Source organism: Electrophorus electricus, chromosome 1 (assembly GCF_041902795.1).
Source record: "Electrophorus electricus isolate QZ-2024a chromosome 1, ASM4190279v1, whole genome shotgun sequence".
NCBI classification, from domain to species: domain Eukaryota; kingdom Metazoa; phylum Chordata; class Actinopteri; order Gymnotiformes; family Gymnotidae; genus Electrophorus; species Electrophorus electricus.
The window spans coordinates 1,224,024-1,243,416 of record NC_137497.1 but is presented as its reverse complement, the minus strand read 5'-3'; the positions used below and the strand labels follow the sequence as shown (position 1 = coordinate 1,243,416).

At 41.0% G+C, this 19,393-nt stretch overlaps 1 protein-coding gene across 1 annotated transcript; it reads left to right on the top strand.

Moving 5' to 3' along the window:
* Window positions 1–9,268: 9,268 nt before the first annotated feature.
* Window positions 9,269–19,289, top strand: LOC145651373 (putative methyltransferase-like protein 24). Its single transcript, XM_081698119.1, has 5 exons — window positions 9,269–9,292; window positions 9,868–9,980; window positions 10,181–10,429; window positions 13,636–13,804; window positions 18,182–19,289. Exons 1-5 carry the CDS (start codon window positions 9,269–9,271, stop codon window positions 18,563–18,565), a joined length of 939 nt encoding a protein of 312 aa, XP_081554245.1. The 3' UTR covers window positions 18,566–19,289.
* Window positions 19,290–19,393: the final 104 nt, after the last annotated feature.

The window sequence follows — 19,393 nt, the reverse complement described above, 5'->3', positions numbered from 1 at the left end:
GACACATCACTCACATCACATGAACAACCCTAAACACACACATTCAGTAACTTACACATCACTCACATCACATGGCAAACCCTACACACACACATGTAGGAAGAGTGTTACACATCACTCACATCACATGAACAGCCCTAAACACACACATTCAGTAACTTACACACTTACACATCACTCAGCATTGTCCCAGAGTGGGGCAGCCCACCCACAAACCGAGTCCTGGCTGTAACATCCAGAGGTTGGTTGTTGTCCTTAACCATGACCATGATAACCATTAACCATTAACCATTAACCATTAACCATTAACCATGACCATGATAACCATTAACCATTAACCATGACCATGATAACCATTAACCATTAACGATTAACCATGACCATGATAACCATGACCATTAACCATTAACCATGAACCATGACAACCATTAATCATTAACGATTAACCAGGGCCATGATAACCATTAACCATTAACCATTAACCATGACCATGATAACCATTAACCATTAACCATTAACCATGACCATGATAACCATGAACCATTAACCATTAAACATTAACCATTAACCATGACCATTAACCATGAACCATGAACCATTAACCATGGCCATGATAACCATTAACCATTAACCATGACCATGACAACCATTAATCATTAACGATTAACCACGACCATGATAACCATTAACCATTAACCATGACCATGATAACCATTTACCATTACCCCTAACCCTTAACCATTAACCATGACCATGATAACCATTAACCATTAACCATGACCATGATGACCATTAACCATTAACCATTAACCATGACCATGATAACCATTAATCATTAACGATTAACCATGACCATGATAACCAATAATCATTAACCATTAACCATGACCATAATAACCATTTACCATTTACCATTAACCATTAACCATTAACCCTTAACCATTAACTATGACCATGATAGTCATTAACCATTAACCATGACCATGATAACCATTAACCATTAACCATTAACCATGACCATGATAACCATTACCCATTAACCATTAACCATGACCATGATGACCATTAACCATGACCATGATAACCATTAACCATTAACTATTAACCATGACCATTAACCATTAACCATGACCATGATATCCATTAACCATTAACCATGACCATTAACCATTAACCATTAACCATGACCATGATGACCATTAACCATCAACCATTAACCATGACACATCCAGGGCAGGGGTGTGCCAGCCATGGTGAGCACACGATGCAGCGCCCATGTTGCTGCACACCCCAGACACCCCGTCACCCACCGGAAGAAAACCTGTCAGTGACACTGATCTAAGAAAAGCAAACAGATCCTGAAAATTACGAACCAACCCAATGTCCCCTGTTCTAACCACTCATCTTTTTAAATTTCTAATGTTACAATTTTTAGAAGTTGAATCTTCCAAATTAAAAAAATTGTAAACAAACTATTTATACGTGTGATTTTAATTAAGAAGAGCAGAGAGTCTCAGTCCCTTATTACATTAATATTAAACAAAGATAAAGACTCTGGTGATTATAGGCCAATCTCCTTAATACCGCTTGATGCTAGAATACTGTCCAAGATTTTGGCAAACAGATTAGACGGAGTAATTGTGTCATTGATCCATAAGGACCAGGTCAGTTTTATTCTAAACAGAAATTCCTCTGATAATATTAGGTGTGTCATTACTATAATGTCAGCAGTATCTGATGCCAGTATTTCTGTTGCTGTGATCTCTTTTAATACTTTAGAATGTTTATTTACATTTACGGAAGAGATTAAATCAACAAATCTCACATTATTGATTATTTAGAGCTTTCTGAACAGTCTGATATTGGCATAACATGTCCAGCGGGAAAGATAAAAAGTTCTTGCATCAGGAAATTCCACTTTTGCTCAGACACACTGCATTCCCCCTCATCACTGTAATCCTGCTGTTCAGACACACTGCATTCCCTCTCATCACTGTTAACCTGCTGTTCAGACACACTGCCTTCCTCCTCATCACTGTAAACCTGCTGTTCAGACACACTGCATTCCCTCTCATCACTGTAAACCTGCTGTTCAGACACACTGCATTCCCTCTCATCACTGTAAACCTGCAGTTCAGACACACTGCATTTCTCCTCATCAAAAATGTGTATATAGTAAACATGCATTTAATGAAGTCAACCAAATCCAATGTCAGTCCGCCACCTAGTGGTCTCATTGCTCTATGATAATGGATTCAAGACATGTGCTAATTGGCTATCCCATCATGAGCTGAAGCAGGTGCATTATGAAAGTGAAAGTGCTTGGGAAAGCAAAGGAGAGGACAGTCTCCATGACTACATGTCCAACATGAGAGATTAGAAGGGGCTTCACTGGTACAAGACCACCTACTGAGAGAAACGTTCAGGTGACTCTTATGTATTTCAGTCCATCAAATCTCAATTTATCATCATTTGACCCAAATCCTCTTCTGTAAAGGTTAAAATTCATCATTTGACCCACAAGCTTGACAATAACTTCACAGTCTCAAAACAGCATTTTTTTCTACATGAGCACAATTAATGATTCCATAAGTCAAGTCAAGTTTGTCATTTGTATAAACATACAGGACATTAATGCACGGAAGTGTTTGTGGTTAGGCTCGGGTGACTCCTCTGCAGCAGTATTAACATTTATACATGTAACTAATGATGAGATGACAATAATATACTAAATATAAACAGAATAAACAGAATATACAACAGCAGAGTAGACAAAATAAACAATGTGACTTCAGGAGTCGACAAAATAAACAATGTGACTATTGAATATATTAGCCAAGGGTAATCTGTAGATAAACTACACACTGTATATTAATAGTGACTATGTAGAAATGTTCAAGTAGTAGTGTGCTAAAATATATTAATAGTAGTAGTGATAAAGTGCCACAGTGAACTGATACTGGGAAGGACTAATTGTTTCACATCCTGTTTAAGAGTCTGATAGCCAGAGGACAGAAACTGTTTATCAGCTGGTTTGTTCTGCGTGTGTGCTGCGGACCCTCCTGCTAGATGGCAGCCCAGTGAACAGGCTGTGTGCTGCATGGTTAATGTCTAGCTGAATCTTAATGAACTAATCATGGACTAATGAGTTAGTGTTATTCACCATGAATTAATATATTAGTAATCATTTATCATGGTTACTGTCTAGCTGGATCTTAATGAACTAATCATGAACTAATGTGTTAGTGTTATTCATCATGAATTATTATATTAGTAATTATTTATCATGGTTACTGTCTAGCTGGATCTTAATGAACTAATCATGAACTAATGAGTTAGTGTTATTCACCATGAATTAATATATTAGTAATCATTTATAAGATGTATCTAAGCTCTCACTTCATAATTATCTGATCATGAATAGATCAGAAAGTCAGATGTTATGCTTAATTGGGTATTTAAGTGTTATGCTTAATTAGATAATGAATTGTGCCATTGCACATGTGCAGGAACAATGGAACTGCATTTAGTTAAAGTAAATGTTCAGAATGTTGTGAGGTTACTGTGTGTAGGGTTTGGAGTTGGGGCACCAGGAGCTTTAGGTGGCAGGTCATATTTCCTAGAATAACCAGAGATGTTTCTTCACCTCTTGCCTTCTTTAAATGTGTTTTACAATAAAAGCCTCTTTGTGGGCACTGTCTTTGAGGACATGTCCTGCTGTAATAGTCACAGTCTACATGTCTCTTTGAGGACGTGTCCTGCTGTAATATTCACAGTCTATTAATATTCACCGTTGTGTTAGTCTGTGTTGTGTGAAGAGCTGTGTATGTTGTGTTAGTCTGTGTTGTGTGAAGAGCTGTGTGTGTTGTGTTACTCTGTGTTGTGTGAAGAGCTGTGTTGTGTTGTGTTAGTCTGCATTGTATGAAGAGCTGTGTGCGTTGTGTTAGTCTGTTATGTGAAGAGCTGTGTGTGTTGTGTTAGTCTGTGTTGTGTGAAGAGCTGTGTGTTGTTATGTTAATTTGTGTTGTGTGAAGAGCTGTGTGTTGTTGTGTTAGTCTGTGTTATATGAAGAGCTGTGTGTGTTGTGTTAGTCTGTGTTGTGTGAAGAGCTGTGTGTGTTGTGTTAGTCTGTGTTGTGTGAAGAGCTGTGTGTGTTGTGTTAGTCTGTGTTGTGTGAAGAGCTGTGTGTGTTAGTCTGTGTTGTGTGAAGAGCAGTGAGTTGTTGTGTTAGTCTGTGTTGTGTGAAGAGCTGTGTGTTGTTGTGTTAGTCTGTGTTGTGTGAAGAGCTGTGTGTGTTGTGTTAGTCTGTGTTGTATGAAGAGCAGTGAGTTGTTGTGTTAGTATGTGTTGTGTGTTGTGTAATTGATTTATTATTTGTTATTATATATTAGCTAAATATATGCAGCTGACGTGCTGTGATGTCTTAGGGTTAATATGATGAATGTGAACCTTGATGGCAAAGTTATAGGTTAGTTCATTATGTAACATAATGTAATATTGAATATAGTCTGATAATGTGCTCTCAGTGTACTAACTAGAGTAAGTGAGTTATAGGTTAGTTCATTATGTAACATAATGTAATACTGAATATAGTCTGATAATGTGCTCTCAGTGTACTAACTAGAGTAAGTGAGTTATAGGTTAGTTCATTATGTAACATAATGTACTATTGAATATAATCTTATAATGTGCTCTCAGTACTAACTAGAGTAAGTGAGTTATAGGTTAGTTCGTTATGTAACATAATGTAATATTGAATATAGTCTGATAATGTGCTCTCAGTGAACTAACTAGATTAAGATCTCAAAGTGCTTATAAAAGTGAAAACAGAATTATTTTGAATTAATAAATCATATTCAATCATTTAATCAAAGCTGTGTTTAAACAGAAACGTTTCCTGCACTTATTTTTAGTTTGAATAAAATTGTTGTATTTTTCAAAGTTCAAAATCAAAACTTGAAGTTTCAGTTTCAATTTAGTTTTTCAACTGCAATGTTCATTTTCAAATTAATGAAACTATTGCTGCAGATTTCGTTCCACAGATAACAAGAGAGAGTAAGATGTATGTATGTATTTATATGTGTGTATAATACAGCTAGGGAAGGTGGGCTCACTCGGGTAAGGCACGGATCCTTTTTCGGCTTCCAAAATTTATGGGCGAGATATGGAGCCAAGAAGATTTCAGGTGAAAAGGTAAGGAATGAGCGCTTTAGACTGCATGTGATCACACGGCAAATTTTTAAATGAATGCTCACTACAGTCTGTACGCTGGACTACACAATGTACACATGCATGCATGTGCTCACCCACACACAGTGCATGCATTCATACATGTGCACATAGATAAGATTTTTCTCAAAGGAACCCTCTTTCCTACTGTTCAAATACAGCAGAGACCTACCACTAATGAGATAATGTGAAACCTGGTTGATGGGGAAATGTATTTTGCAGGTCATCTAAGACAGATTTTGTTTCAACTTCTTGATAGAAAGTGACATAAAAACATTACATTTTGTAAAGGGACCAGTCAAACCCCTTAAGATGAAATTAATAAATATCTTATAGAATTCAACTCATATGCCAGAAGACTTGGATTGCACCCAAATAAAACTTCATAAATAAAAATGTAAAAATATTTTAAAAAACAAACTAAAATGGGCCTGAAAAAGAGGAAGTCTTTGCAGTCTTATTCATTTCATGGAAAAATATCCCCTCATAATTTACACCCTTCGGTCATTCACGTTGTCATGCATCCCACCGACACACAGACATACAGCAACACACACACACAGTTTGTCCTATTGCTCCTGTGGTGAAGGTCACGTCTCGATCCGTTTTTTTGACTGAGGACTCGCTGTATTCTTCAACTTGCAGAATCAGCAAGTTCTGTGTAGTGTGAACATTAACCCCCTTCTGAGAGTGTTTTTGTGTGTAAACTGCTTTGGTTCCACACTGAGTAATGGCATAACAGGGGGATGTTATGACTTTATACGTTGCATGTTCTTTCTCTCTCTCAATATATGCACAGCTGTAAGTTAATAAGCCACATATTTGACTCTTGAAGTAATAAAATCAAACTGCATTAGCATGTGTACATAAGTGAATTTGCTTGGAATTATAGACCTCTTGATCCAAGCTCTCTTAGCATTCAGACAGATCAATAGAATGAATAATGCTTCTGATCATGAAGTTTATGGACCAGCGTGTCCTGATAAAAAAACAACTTCCTGTCTGGAAACCCAAGAAGCATTTAAGATCAAAGCACATTTTTTCACAAGATGGCAATGTTTCCAGCATGTTTTAAGAAAGTGGCCCTGCTTTGACCAAGAAAAAACACATAGCTACAGTGTTCCTGTATAACTATTTCAGTCACCACTGCCAGTTATTAATAAATGTTGAATAACACAATAAAATCTGTTTCGGCATTTCCAGTTAAATACACTGATGTCTGCATATTGTAATGTCACGTTCTGTCAGTAGTGTTTTGATTGCTAGATCAGCAGAAAAGACAACACAAGCTCCTAATGCTGGGGTATTTAAATCGAGGCTTTGTGGGTGTGACGTCGGCGGCAGAGATGAAGCGAGAGGTGAAGTTCCAGTAACAGGATCTTTATTATCCATTCTCTCAAAGCAGCGATACCGAGTCTAGTGGCTTTTCAGGAGCAGAGTAACGTCTCTCCAGTAGGCTTGTGTGGTTTGACTAATAATGTGCAGCACCATCCCTCCGGTGTTCTTCTCTCCCGGCCTGTAGGTGACCTTGAACTGAAACTGGGAGAAGAAGATTGACCACATGGCCTGCCTGACATTTAGTCTCTTGGTGGTCTCGAGGTATTCTAGGTTCTTCTGGTCAGTATAAACTGTGAATGGGTGTATTGCTCCCTCAAGCCAGTGCCTCCATTCCTCAAAAGCGAGCTTCATAGCCAGAAGCTCACGGTGCCCAACCCTGTAGTTCCTCTCTTGGAAACTGAGCTCAGCAGAGAAGTAAGCGATGGGCCACAGGCCACCTCTCTCTCCCGTGTGTTGGGAAAGTATTGCACCCACTCCCATGTTGGAGGCGTCTACCTTTATCACGAAAGGTCTCTCAGGGTCGTTGTTGCAAGACGGGAGAGGTTGTGAAAGTGTTCCTGAGCTACTCGAAAGCCTTGTGGACCTCCTGAGTCCACTTGATCCTTCGCACAGGTCCCCGCAGCTGGTCTGTGAGGGGCCTTGCCAGTGAACTAAGGATTTAATAAACCTCCTATAAAAGTTGGCGAAGCCCAGAAAGCATTGTAGTGCTTTTGGTGTAAGCGGCCTTGGCCACGCCTTCATCTTGCCTGGTTGCATACTCACACTCCCTTGTTGAATAGCGTACGCTAAGAAGTCGACCTCCTTGCAGTGGAATTTGCATTTCTCAGCCTTGCAATACAGTTGGTTCACTAACAAGGTCTGTAGCACGGCCCGCACGTCACGCACATGTTGGTTCCGGGAGGGGGAATAGATCAAAATGTCGTCGCTAGAGGCGATGACGGATATTCCCAAAAACTCCCTAAAAACCTCATTAATGTAGGCCTGGAAAATCGACAGGGCCGTTGCCAGACCACACGGCAGAACTAAATACTCATAGTGGCCCTTGGAGGTGCTGAAGGCTGTTTTCCATTCGTCTTTGTCCTTGATCCGGATTAGGTTGTATACGCTGCGTAAATCCAGTTTCGTGAAATACCTGGCTCCTCTCAGTTGTTCAAGTGCTGCTAGTACTGGGGGAAGGGGATATGGGTACTGCACCAGCAGCTTGTTGAGTCCTCGGTAGTCCACACAAGGTCTCAGGCCCCCATCCCTCTTCTTTACAAAGAAGACCCCTGCTGATGCCAGAGAGGTCGAGGGTCAGACATACCCTTGTTGCAGCGTCTCTTTGATATACTGTCCCATAGCCTGCTGCTCCTCCTGAGAGAGGGGGTAGATCCTGCACCGAGGGGGCACCGCTCCCTCCTTGAGTGTTACAGCGCAGACCCAGTCTCGATGCGGTAGAAGCCGAGTGGCTTTGCTGGAGCTGAAGACCTGCTCCAGGTCCTGGTACTCTAAAGGAATAGGCACCTACCCATCAGCTTCAGGGCTTTCTATTGAAGTAGCCTGGAGGGGTACTGCCTTGTTTGGGAAGCACCTCCGATAGCAGGACGGTGCCCACTGCAGGATCTGGTTTTTCGTCCACAGCAGACTCGTGTGGTTTGACTACTAATGTGCAGCACTGTCCCTCCGAACCTGTGGGTGTACAAATACGCATACAGGTAAATGAGACGCAGGTGTCTCCTGTCAGAAGACAGGTGATTGCGAGCGGGGAAAGTGAGTGAGACAGTCCTAGTCTGGCAGGGGCGTATCCCCCCCTTTAGGGAACCGACCAACCGTGAAAGTGGGGAGTAAACAATCTAAGTGTCGAAGGCCTGCACAAGCTTCCTTCTAAATTACATCTTTAAAAAAAACATATAGCATATTTAATAATATTTTTTCAATGCATAAAGGTTTCTTTAAAGATAAATAAAATAAAAAACACTAAACCTCAGCTAACCTTTGACATGTCTGCTGTGAAAGAAAGTCAGTGCAAACATGTGTGATGTTGATTTTGTGGGCTATAATTTCAGTAATAACTTGGAATATTACAAACACATAGTGAATACATAGATCTGTTTATTGTGATATTTCATTTATTCACAGTGGTGTATGTCGACAACTCCCTGTGGTAAAGACAATGCAGACAACACTGATGAGATTAGCCAGGTCTGTAATTAGTGTGAATAGTGCCCAACACATGATGAGTGTACTGCCGGGCCGGTGCAACCGCTGGGATGACTCTCTAACACGGCCTGCCCACAAGCACAGAGACAGATGAGTTTGGTGCCAGAATAGTGGCTCATGGTGCTTATGGCAGAGATGACGGAGGTGTTGGCGGTGGTGCTGGTGTCTTTGCGAAGGTCTGCTCCTATAGCTTCAGGCCTCAGACCTGCCCAGATTATGGCATGCAGGTCAGTGGAGTTGTTGGATTTGTGTGTCTTGCAAGCACTCAGCTGAAGTTCCATTTGTTTACCTGCACCAAGCTGATCGGTTCACATTTGATCAACAGCTAATATTGTAATACAGCAGCTTGGGGATTTCCCATTCAGCTGGTTCTGCACTACATGCTGTGGCTTTCCCACAGGGAAACTGGACATCCCCCTTTGGTGTGTGGAGAGAAGGAAGTGGGTCCCTGATTGCAGTTCCTTCCCTCTGATCTTTTCTTTTCTGCTCCCTCATGAGGAATATGGCTGAACACAAAAAGCCCCAAGTGTCTTTGGGTGTTTAAGTGCTAGGGAACTAAATGAATCATTGACTACTCTCTCACTCACTCTCTCCACAGCACAAAGACACCATAAACCAACTGTGTGATCATGTCACATGTCCCCTAGTTGAACTGGGGAAACCTAAAAGCAAGCAAGGGAGGGAGGCATGAAGATCAGAGAAAGCACATCAGAAGGAGAGCCAGAGCTCAGGCTGAATACCTGAAGCCCACTGTCTTGAGCAAACTGTTCAAGAGTAAAGTGCCTTGCAAACTGTCCATTATGTATTCAACAGTCAACGCCATTCTTGTTCATTCCTAGAGCATGGCATGAAAAAGCATGCAGTGCCTGTTAACCCTTTTAGAGTGAGATAACACTTATACTTAATCCCAGCCAAGAAGCTGAATTGTAGGAACAGAGCCAGTGAAGCGCTGGGATTCTGGCCCATCTCATAAAACTGCAACAATCACTAGATTCTACTGATTCCCCAATCCGAGCTAATGTTTAATTTATACTGGAGGCAGCACAACACAAGTGCACTTCTCATCCAACACGAGATCATATTTGAGCAGCCAAACACTAGAAGCCCGTGGGTCTTTTGTGCATCCAGTTGGCTCCAGGGCTCCTTCAGCCGAAGGCAGAGCAGATCGGAGTGCGATCCTCTGCTGGAGTCCAGCCATGGTTCTTCCATTTCAGGTTGAAATTTGGTTCTCCCCTGCTTTGGTTGTGCAGTTATTGGGCTTATCTTTAAAAGCTGATAAACTGCTCTTTTTGCTCTTTGGAACAATTGGTAAAAAAGCTTGCCCTTGCTGCAAGAGTTCAACAGCTTTGCATAAATGTGTCTCTGTCTCTCTGTCTCTCTGTTCCTCCTTCTTTTTCTTGCTTTCCCTCTGCAGGCTGGGAGGAGAGGACCTGTGGCTGAAGAAGGCTCTGGCCACTGCTGGCTACGAGGTTCATTGTTTCGATCCCAGCATCGACGCGGCACACCTACAGGACTCAGGGGTGTGGCTGTACCAGCTCTCCATTGACTGGAGGGAGCCAAACCCAGCCATCTCAGCACAGAGGCAACGCAGCAGCACCAAGAAGCTGGCCGCGATCCTCAATGACTTTGGGCACAGACAGTTGACGCCAAACACCGCCAAGAGGTTTAACTTTACAAAGCCATCAGGGCTTTTAAATGTGCAAATTGGATGCTTTGACATCTTCATAGTCAAAGAGCACTAATTAAACGTTCCTGTAGAAACTCACTTTAGAGTTGGTGTTTTAGATGAGCCTCCTTAGCTATGTGTGTCATTGATGGCTCTTAAATGGAACTAGATTTCATATTCTGAAATGCGATGACATGGTCAGCTAGACATATGTGTTACATATGTGAATAGTTTCCAAGGGTGTACTTTTTCCTGGAACAACCAAAATAACAAAAACAATGAAAAATCCATAGTTTGTCTCCAAATATTTTGTAAATAATATGACAAAAAGAGAAGAAATTCTCTGGAGCAGAAAATACTGTCATGCACACTGATACTATGGTCCCTAATTCAGTAAGCTGCTTTGTGAGACAAGGGAGGTTTGTTGAAGTGTTAGTTTGTTACATCACAGTAAACTGAAAATCACATATGCATGTGACACCCCCACAAATTTAAAAATCAGATTACATAAAGTGAATCACTGCAAAAAAGATGGCTTCTGAGATACCATCCAAGAAGAACTCCATTAACTCTGTACGTACATAACCATTTAAAATAACAATCTCTAAAAGTCCGGGTGATTTAAAACAAAAGGGGGGGAGGTCTTTATAGAGGTTACCGGCTCTTCATTCAAATTCATCAACACCTGTCATTCAGTCACTCTGCTCACAGCCAAATTAACCGAGGGATCACTCTCAGCAACTCACACTTCCTAAAGACTTTTCATAGATTCTAGCCGGCCCCTGAAGACTGCTTCTAGGCTCACTCTACTCTCCTAAGACGTGCCGTAGATGCACATTTACAGTTATCCCCAAAAGCCTCAAGCTCAAATAATCTTCACCTATTACTACTACTCCTGTCCTTTGGTTACCTAATTAGAATACATCCTCCATCTTCTAAAGGACCAAGAAAATCCAGGGGAAAATAAAAATGAAGTAAACTGTTTTAATGTTTGCTTTAAAAATGGGAACATACATGGGAGCACCTCTTTAATAAGTGTTCAACCCTTGCTTTATAACTATGCCTACAAGTTTAGCCCACATGATATGCCCTTTCAACGTACATTCATTACTATTAGTATTACTGCTATGCTTGCAAAACGATCGGACAAACAAAGAAAGCAGTGAGTGCGCTTCACGCCCTGCTCTACACGCTGTGACGCAGGGCATCTATCCTGACTCATTCTGCATTCAGTCCTGAAAGCTGCGAGACACTCTCCACTGAATGGGTTTATCCTTGCATATCATCACGTTATCATTTAGCAAAACCTGAAATTTTCGCAGTCCTGCCAGGTATACCGCACAGCCTGATAGCTGTCTGCAAAGCAAATTACAGCTGTATGTATGGAGTCTGTAGCGTGAGCACACTGGTTCATGTCTGTGTAAAATGAGGTCGTGTTAGTGCTGTGCCCTATGAATATTGGGAACTTTTCACACCCAGTTGTTTTAATGAATTGCTGACCCGTATTTAAAGCAAAGGCCACCATGTCATGTCACAGCTCGAGCCAAGAACTTCAGTACTGGTGCCACGTCCTCACTTGGTGCAGTGATACGCTTGTATTGCACTACATCACAGCGACAGCGCTGTCAAATGCCTACAGTCAGCGGGGCGTGCAATGATCTCACAGTTGACATATTACAACGCCCATCTCATCAGTCAATGTCTTTTTCAACTTCGCTCTGAACAGAAAGAACTATCTCCCCACCCCCATCCCTTTATCAAAATGATAATTGCTTCGTATTTATGCACCATATCCCAAGATGCCAGGCTTTTTTGTCACTCTCATATATCACTCTCCCACCTTCTCACGCTCTGAGTTTAATCATTGCAAATTAAATTCCGGCCCTTCACTGAAAAGCCTACAAACCACGCTCTGGTGCGTAGCATCAGCAAGTCGATGCTTTATACTCTATCGATTAAGCTTCGTGGCCCAGGTGGAAAACATTCCAGTAATAGAGTGCTCTCCAGAATTATTGACACCCTTGGTAAAAACAAGCAAAACCTCTTGTGAAAGATGTTTCTTGTTTATCATCTTAATTCAAAGGAAAGGGAAAAAAATAGAGACAATCTCTGGGGACTCTCGTCTTTAGCGCAACTCAAAGGTTTTCAGTGGGGTTTAGGATGCTTCTGTGGACACTTTGGTTTCTGAAGCTTCTGTGGTCACTGAAACATTTCTGTATGAATTTGGAAGTATATGCTCTGGATTCCAGTCACATTAAAAAAATAACAACTATCACCTATTCCTAGATTATCTTTTCTGGGATAAAAGGTTTCTTCAGAGTTTCAATGTTTACTGAACAGAGCAAATAATTTATTGGCATCGATATTTTAGACACATAGTGTCCTCAGGATTTAATCTGCTTTTACAGTTTTACACCTGTGATCTGTGGAGGAAGTTTCACCTACTGTGGAGGCAAAATACACTTCCTTTTCCCAGCCGTTTTAGCTCATTTCAAATTTTCCTAATCATTCTCCTAATAGTGAATATAGTATAGTGGATATAGTAATAGTAGGAGTGGCATTATTTATTACAGCTTTTGTCTCATCTGATTGATTAAGGTCATTAATATTTAATACCATTTGTATATTCTCTAATGTTGATGGGTGATGAAAGGTATCTGGCTTGTGTGTTGCTAGATATTTACACCCAATGAAATAGGAACTCATGCAAGATGACTTAGGAGTTCCTGTAGACTCAAGGGTTCTTACAAAAAGATCAAAGGTCAAATGTGAATGTAAATATTTGTCAGCTTTTGCTTATAAGAATATATAGAATAATGAAATATTTTTAAGGAGAAAATTGTTTGAATAACTTGAATGACAGGTTCAATTTCTCTATTATCCATATAAGATGATAAACAACAGATATTTTCTCACATGACTTTTTGCTTGTCTTAATCCTAGACAAGGAAAAAATGTGATGAGTCAAAAGGTGCTAATATTCTTTAAGACAGACGTTCAATAATGATAGACCATTCTGTTTAGCTAAACATGGAGACAGAGTAAATGAAGATAAATATGCAACCACATATACTTTCTACCCACTTCATTAGTGACATTTATTTCTAAGAAACACTGTGTGCAATTAGATGCTGTTAGCCCTTCTGTTTCTGTGCAGTTTGTGCTTGTAACCCTCAAACTCACTGGGTTGTTTCTGACCACAGGATGACCTGTTGCCTGGATGTTTTCGGGGGGCAAACCACTCTAAACCCATGGAGGAAGCTGACACATGGAAAAACTACAGTGCCTGATGCAATCATACTGGCACAACACCCACAGCCCTGCCACCACCGTGTCACTGTCAGTGACTTTGAAAATGTCCCACTACCCAAATAACATCCTGTCAGAAACTGACCACAGGTGACTGGGATAGTGTGTGGCTGACATATAGTGCATGACAAGAGACTACAGACTGTAATAGTACACCTATAAAATGCATCTATAATAGTCAAATCAAATGTATTTATTGCGCTTTTTACAACAGATTTTGTCACAAAGCAGCTTTACAAATGACGGAGTCCAAGCACCCAGTGAGCAAGCCAAGGGTGTCACTGGCAAAGAAAAACTCCCTGGAGGATGAGGAACAAATCTTGAGAGGAACCAAGACTCAAAGGGGGTGGGGGGGTTCTCCTCTGGCTGACAATGGTCATCACAATAGTAACAATAGAGACAATAATAAAATGAAATGATTTCCAGAATCCCTAGTCTGGTCCCAATGGTGTATGCATGTCCAAAACCAATCCCGCACGAGAACGTCCATCAAGAGCAACTGATGAGTTGGTGGGGTGGAGGTGTGGTGGGCTACAGCAGGGGACATCAGGGGGTGGTGGGAGTAGCTATGGCACCTGAGACGGGTTGAGGCTCAGTAACATCATGACATCGGGGGTAGGTGTACTTTGGCAGGAAGAGAGAGTAGATTATTAGGCATATCCAGGTAAAGGGGTGTGTAAATTAGAGAACTATAATGTGCAAAGATGGACTCCAGCAGATCTATCTATGGCAGCAGACCTAAAAGAAGAGACCCAGAAGGAACCACAGGCATGAGGCCACCCTCATAAAAGGGGTGTAATGACAAAAGGGTCCAGCACTGAGTAGAGGTGCAAGGCAGGTGTTTCTGATAAAGTTGGAGGTGAATGTGTTTCAGATTCAGGCATATACTGCATATATCATACTGTAATTCACAGATGATGCAAAAAGGTTTAAATTAGAGGTACGCTGAGCCTGTTCAAACACACTTAAGAAACACACCTGGGAATTCCTAAAACTGTGGATGACTCTGGCTCTCCAGGTGTGGAGTTGGGCACCCTGGTTTAAGACGTCATTACTGCTCCAAGAACATAATATAAAAATTAAACATGAATAAACAGTAAAAACAGTCAAATTTATAATACATTTAAATGAAGCTCACCTTTATTCAAATAGAAACTAGTTAGGTGGGACATTTCTCCCACCTTTTTGTTTGTAAGTGCCCCAGTTTTATTTTCTTGTGGGAAGGCATGATGGCATTATACAATTAACTACAATTAGTGACATTTAAACAAATCCATTTGCTGATCCATTTGCACTTCTGATTAGGGAGATGAACCACTGGGCCTCCGCTATATATATGGATGGAAAGTTCAGACTTTTAAGCCACTTATTTTGCCAAATCTTATTTACACAAATTTAATTTCCTAGAAACTGCATAAATTGTTGAGGACTGGAGTACCTTTGAGGTCATCCACAGCAATACTTTTCTGATGATGGCTTATAATTTGGTGCTTTTAAATGGCAAACAGTTCCTCATTTAAGGTGACAGTATTATATAATCATTACTCCTTAGCATTTATAACATGAAATGTTAGCAGCTGTATAGTGCTATATGGTTTATATATTTTTTTTTTAAAGCATATTTGTTAAATGTGTTTTATTATTTCAGTTCTACATTTGTTTTTCAGAAGTAGGTCTATGTATCTTCCTTGTGTTGACAGGACTCAAATTCACCCTCTAATTTCCATACCAAGAGTTTCTGTTGCTGGCTTATTTTAGTCATTCTTCTGAGCTCTCCCACCATAATTAGTGTTTCATCCCTATTACCGCAAAGTCCATAATTGAATTTAAAGCAGAGGCTGAAAATTCATGTCCTGAAGCCAAAACTATTAAACTTTGAACTGAGGTTTTGTCCTGGAAAATGGCCAATATTGTTTGCTCAGAACTATGAGCCACTTATCACATCAAGAATGCTGAAAAACAGGTGCTGGGATTAGGGTTCCTAGTTCAGAAGTGCACACTCTGTGAACCATCTCAAGAAAGGTCTTCTGGGGGAAACAAAATTTATTGAGAGAAATCTGATTTAGCACAGGCGACCATGCTAGGAGTTTAATTTACCTCAGACTTTTAAGCTTTTATTTATGGAATTTAGCTGATGCTTTTATCCAAAGCAACTTACAATTATGACTGAGTACTTTTAAGGGATAAGGGCCTTGCTCAGGGGCCCAACAGCAGCAACCTGGCGGTGGTGGGGCTTAAACCAGCAACCTTCCAATTATAAGTCAAGTACCTTAACCACTGAGCTGTGGTGACACTAAACAATTTTAAGAAGGTTGCCTAGATCTAGCTTTTTAGTAAGCCAATCATTTCTAAATTCATTATAAAGTGTTCATCATTTGTAACCTAAGCATGCTTCCTTGTTGTCAAGAGGAACATAGAACTACATTTAAAATCAATAGACTACCTTCAATATACACCGATCATTTACGTTAAAACCACTTATAGGGAAAATGAATAACATTGATATATCCCAGCCCTTTGGCACCTGTCAAGGTTCTTGATGTTGATGTGCTGGAAGCAGGAAAATGAGCAACCGATAGGAACTATAGAACATTGACAATTGTGATGCCTAGTTTGGGTCAGAGCACCTCAAAATGGCAGATCTTGTGGGGTGTTCCCAGAAATGGTTAGTACCTACCAAAAGTGGCCCAAGCAAAGACAAGCAGTGAACCAGCAACAGGGTCATGTAGACACTGAAGAAAAGTGGCCTGGCCCAGTGGATCATGTTTTCTTTTATGTAATGTGGATGGCTGAGTGCAGGTGCTTTGTGTAACTGGGGAAGATATCACCAGCAGTCACTATGGGAAGGAGGCAAGGGCAATTTTCTGCCTGCATAAACATTGTTGTACACCAACTATACCCCTTCATAGGAATTGTATTCCCTAATGACAATGGCCTCTTTTAGCAGGATAATGTGCCTTACCACACTGGAAAAAAATAAAATTTCAAAAAAAGCTTTCAAGGTGATGAATCAGCCTGCAAATTTCCTAGATCTCAATCCAACCAAGCATCTGTGGGATGTGTTGGAAAAACAAGTTTGATCCATGGAGGCCCCACCTTGCAATGTATAGTACAAAAGTTCTGGTTCCTTTCTGGAATCTTCTTCAGCTGTAGTGTACTGTCATAAAAGTTGCAGAGATTCAATTCAGAATTGTAGTGAAGTACACAGTTTCCAGAGAAACACCACGCTTTGGACAGAGGTCCTTCATTGGCTATGCAAGCGCTTCTGAATTAATAGTAGGAGGAATCAGTTTCTATATGAAAAAGTACATGTTGAAATCATAACATTCATTCCAATGGGTTCTAAAGAGTGTATACTACTACTACTATTAATAATAATAATAATAATAATAATAATCATAATAATAATAATCATAATAATACATCTTCTCATGTTGAAGATGGCAAGTGTGGAAAAATTAGGAAGTAGCAGATCTTCATGGATTTTTTTTTCCTCATATACGCACGTTGATGAGAGTGTAATTAAAGCTAGATCATTAATGTCCCGCCAAAGGGTTGCATTCCCAAATAGCTTCTTTAGTGTTCCCTAAATGTTAATTAGCCAGCATGAAACACCCCATTCCTGTCCAACTGAACAAGTGCAGACAAAGCTGGAGTTTGAGAAAAAAAGAAAAAGACATTGAATTCCTCATTTCATTCAGGTCATCAGGGGTTTGATAATTAGTCGACAAATTAAAAGCACAACTTGGTGCCTGTGGAGGAGAGAACCCTTTTCAGGGGTTATATTCAAACTTATCTGCTTATACTTAAACAACAAAAACAGGTGGAACACTAGGGACCTTTAATTTATTCAAGTGCTCAAGAAGATGTATTAATTTTTTAATGCAGGATATAATAAAGAACTTGTGCTTTAATTATTATAATGGGCAGGCAGTCAAAAGAGAAAGTCCTTTGACCCCATCGCTTTAATAAACATTGAGTCAGGGTGTAAAAGCAGCAGCAACGTACCAGATGAACTCAGAATGCAAGATGATTCACCAATCATTTACACAATCATTTCTCTGTAGAGAGATTAATGTAAAAAAACAATCTGGACTGAGGACCTAAGTTACTTTAACTGGCTCAGACAACTTCTAAAATTGCAGACAACATGAGCCATTGTCTTAGAACTGGACTAGGGAGTGTTCTAGCTGGACACAAGATGGAGAAAGAGGGAATGCACCTCAATTCATGTGTGTGTGAAACACCCGTCTGGAGTTCACAGTTAATCTTCACTCAGACAGCAGCAGGCTGAACCTTTTTAATGAAAGTCCTGAATGCATGAGAAATAATGAGGCAAGGGATCTCAGCAGTCGAAGTTTAGCTGTTCTTTGTCTGGTTTCCTGCCAACAGTCAGACAAAAGAATCATATGCAGTGCAATTGTTAGTCCACGATGAATCACTGATGAAGTGAATGCTTGTTTGCATGCTTTCTCCTCACAGGTGGATGTGCTGAAGGTAGACATGGAGAGTGCGGAATGGAAGATTCTAGAGAATCTGGTCCTGGAAGGAGTTCTGCACTCTGTAGGCCTCCTGCTTCTTGAGGTCCACCTGCATTGGGCGGGGTTTGAGGTGGGCGGGGACGAGCCAAACGTGGTGCGCTATTGGTTTAGCCTGCTGAGAGAGCTTGAGCGTGCACATTTCAGTCTCTACCACAGCTACAGTGTCTCCGCAAAGACACGCCTGTTTCTTCAGAGGAACCTACACAACACAAGCAGCACTTATATACTGGGGGTCAACTGGGTCAACACACGTTACGCTCCGCGGGGAGATCGACTTGCCTGACACGAATTTGAATTAAGGGGAACATTGTTCAGAAGGGCATGGCAGCTGTGCTGACCAAAGTAAACTTTGAGGCCAAAAGCTGCAACCAGATGTGTTCAGATTTGACAGTTTGGCCTGTTCACTGTAGTGCTGTTTTCATATGGAAGAGCTGCATCATCCTTTGTAGGCAAAAAGATGAGGACAAAGGGGGGCTATAAGTGCTTCTAAGCGCTCAGCAGTGTTTTATGTAAAGGTCGCATTATTTCCAGAGGGTCAGCGACGCAGTTAGAAAAGCTTCCGCGGGAGAGAGCCCGTCTACTGCTGGCTACTGGTCAGGCGTTTGACCCTCCGCCTCTTATCGGAAGAATCTGGTCCGAGAACGATGACCCTTCATTCTGGGAGGCACAGGGTGAGCGAGTCTTGGCTGGCGGGCAAATGAACAGGCTCAAAAAAAAAGAAGTAATGAGGTTGGAATAGAGCTACAGGCAGGAAAAGAGCTCAAACCGAACACGGCAGACTAGTTTTGTCTCTGGTATGGTCAAAATCTAAGAGACGCACAGCTGACTACAGAGCGGTCCTGCGATTTAAGAAGGTTGGTCAGAAAGCACAGGAGAATGAGCCCCTGCGCTGTCGACGCAGACTGCTTGGACAAATGTTCCCTCCCTCATCCTTGGGGAGAATTTTTTTTTTAGTATCATCACCATCAGCACATAAAGCTTCACCGAAATATTAGCTGACTACATAGAAATGGTTTGACATTGCTGCATCAGAATACAGTGACGTGATAAATTATGGATGAGACCCAGGAAGTTGACTTCCCTTGCATGTGCATGCGTGCGAGGGAGACAT

Bases quoted from the DNA above. Each gene is read 5' to 3' on its own strand.
- LOC145651373 (XM_081698119.1), top strand. From the start codon at position 9,269: ATGGCTGAACACAAAAAGCCCCAA. The intron at 9,293-9,867 runs GTGTCTTTGGGT...GCCAAACACTAG, and splicing joins CTGAACACAAAAAGCCCCAA to AAGCCCGTGGGTCTTTTGTG. The intron at 9,981-10,180 runs GTTGAAATTTGG...TTCCCTCTGCAG, and splicing joins CCATGGTTCTTCCATTTCAG to GCTGGGAGGAGAGGACCTGT.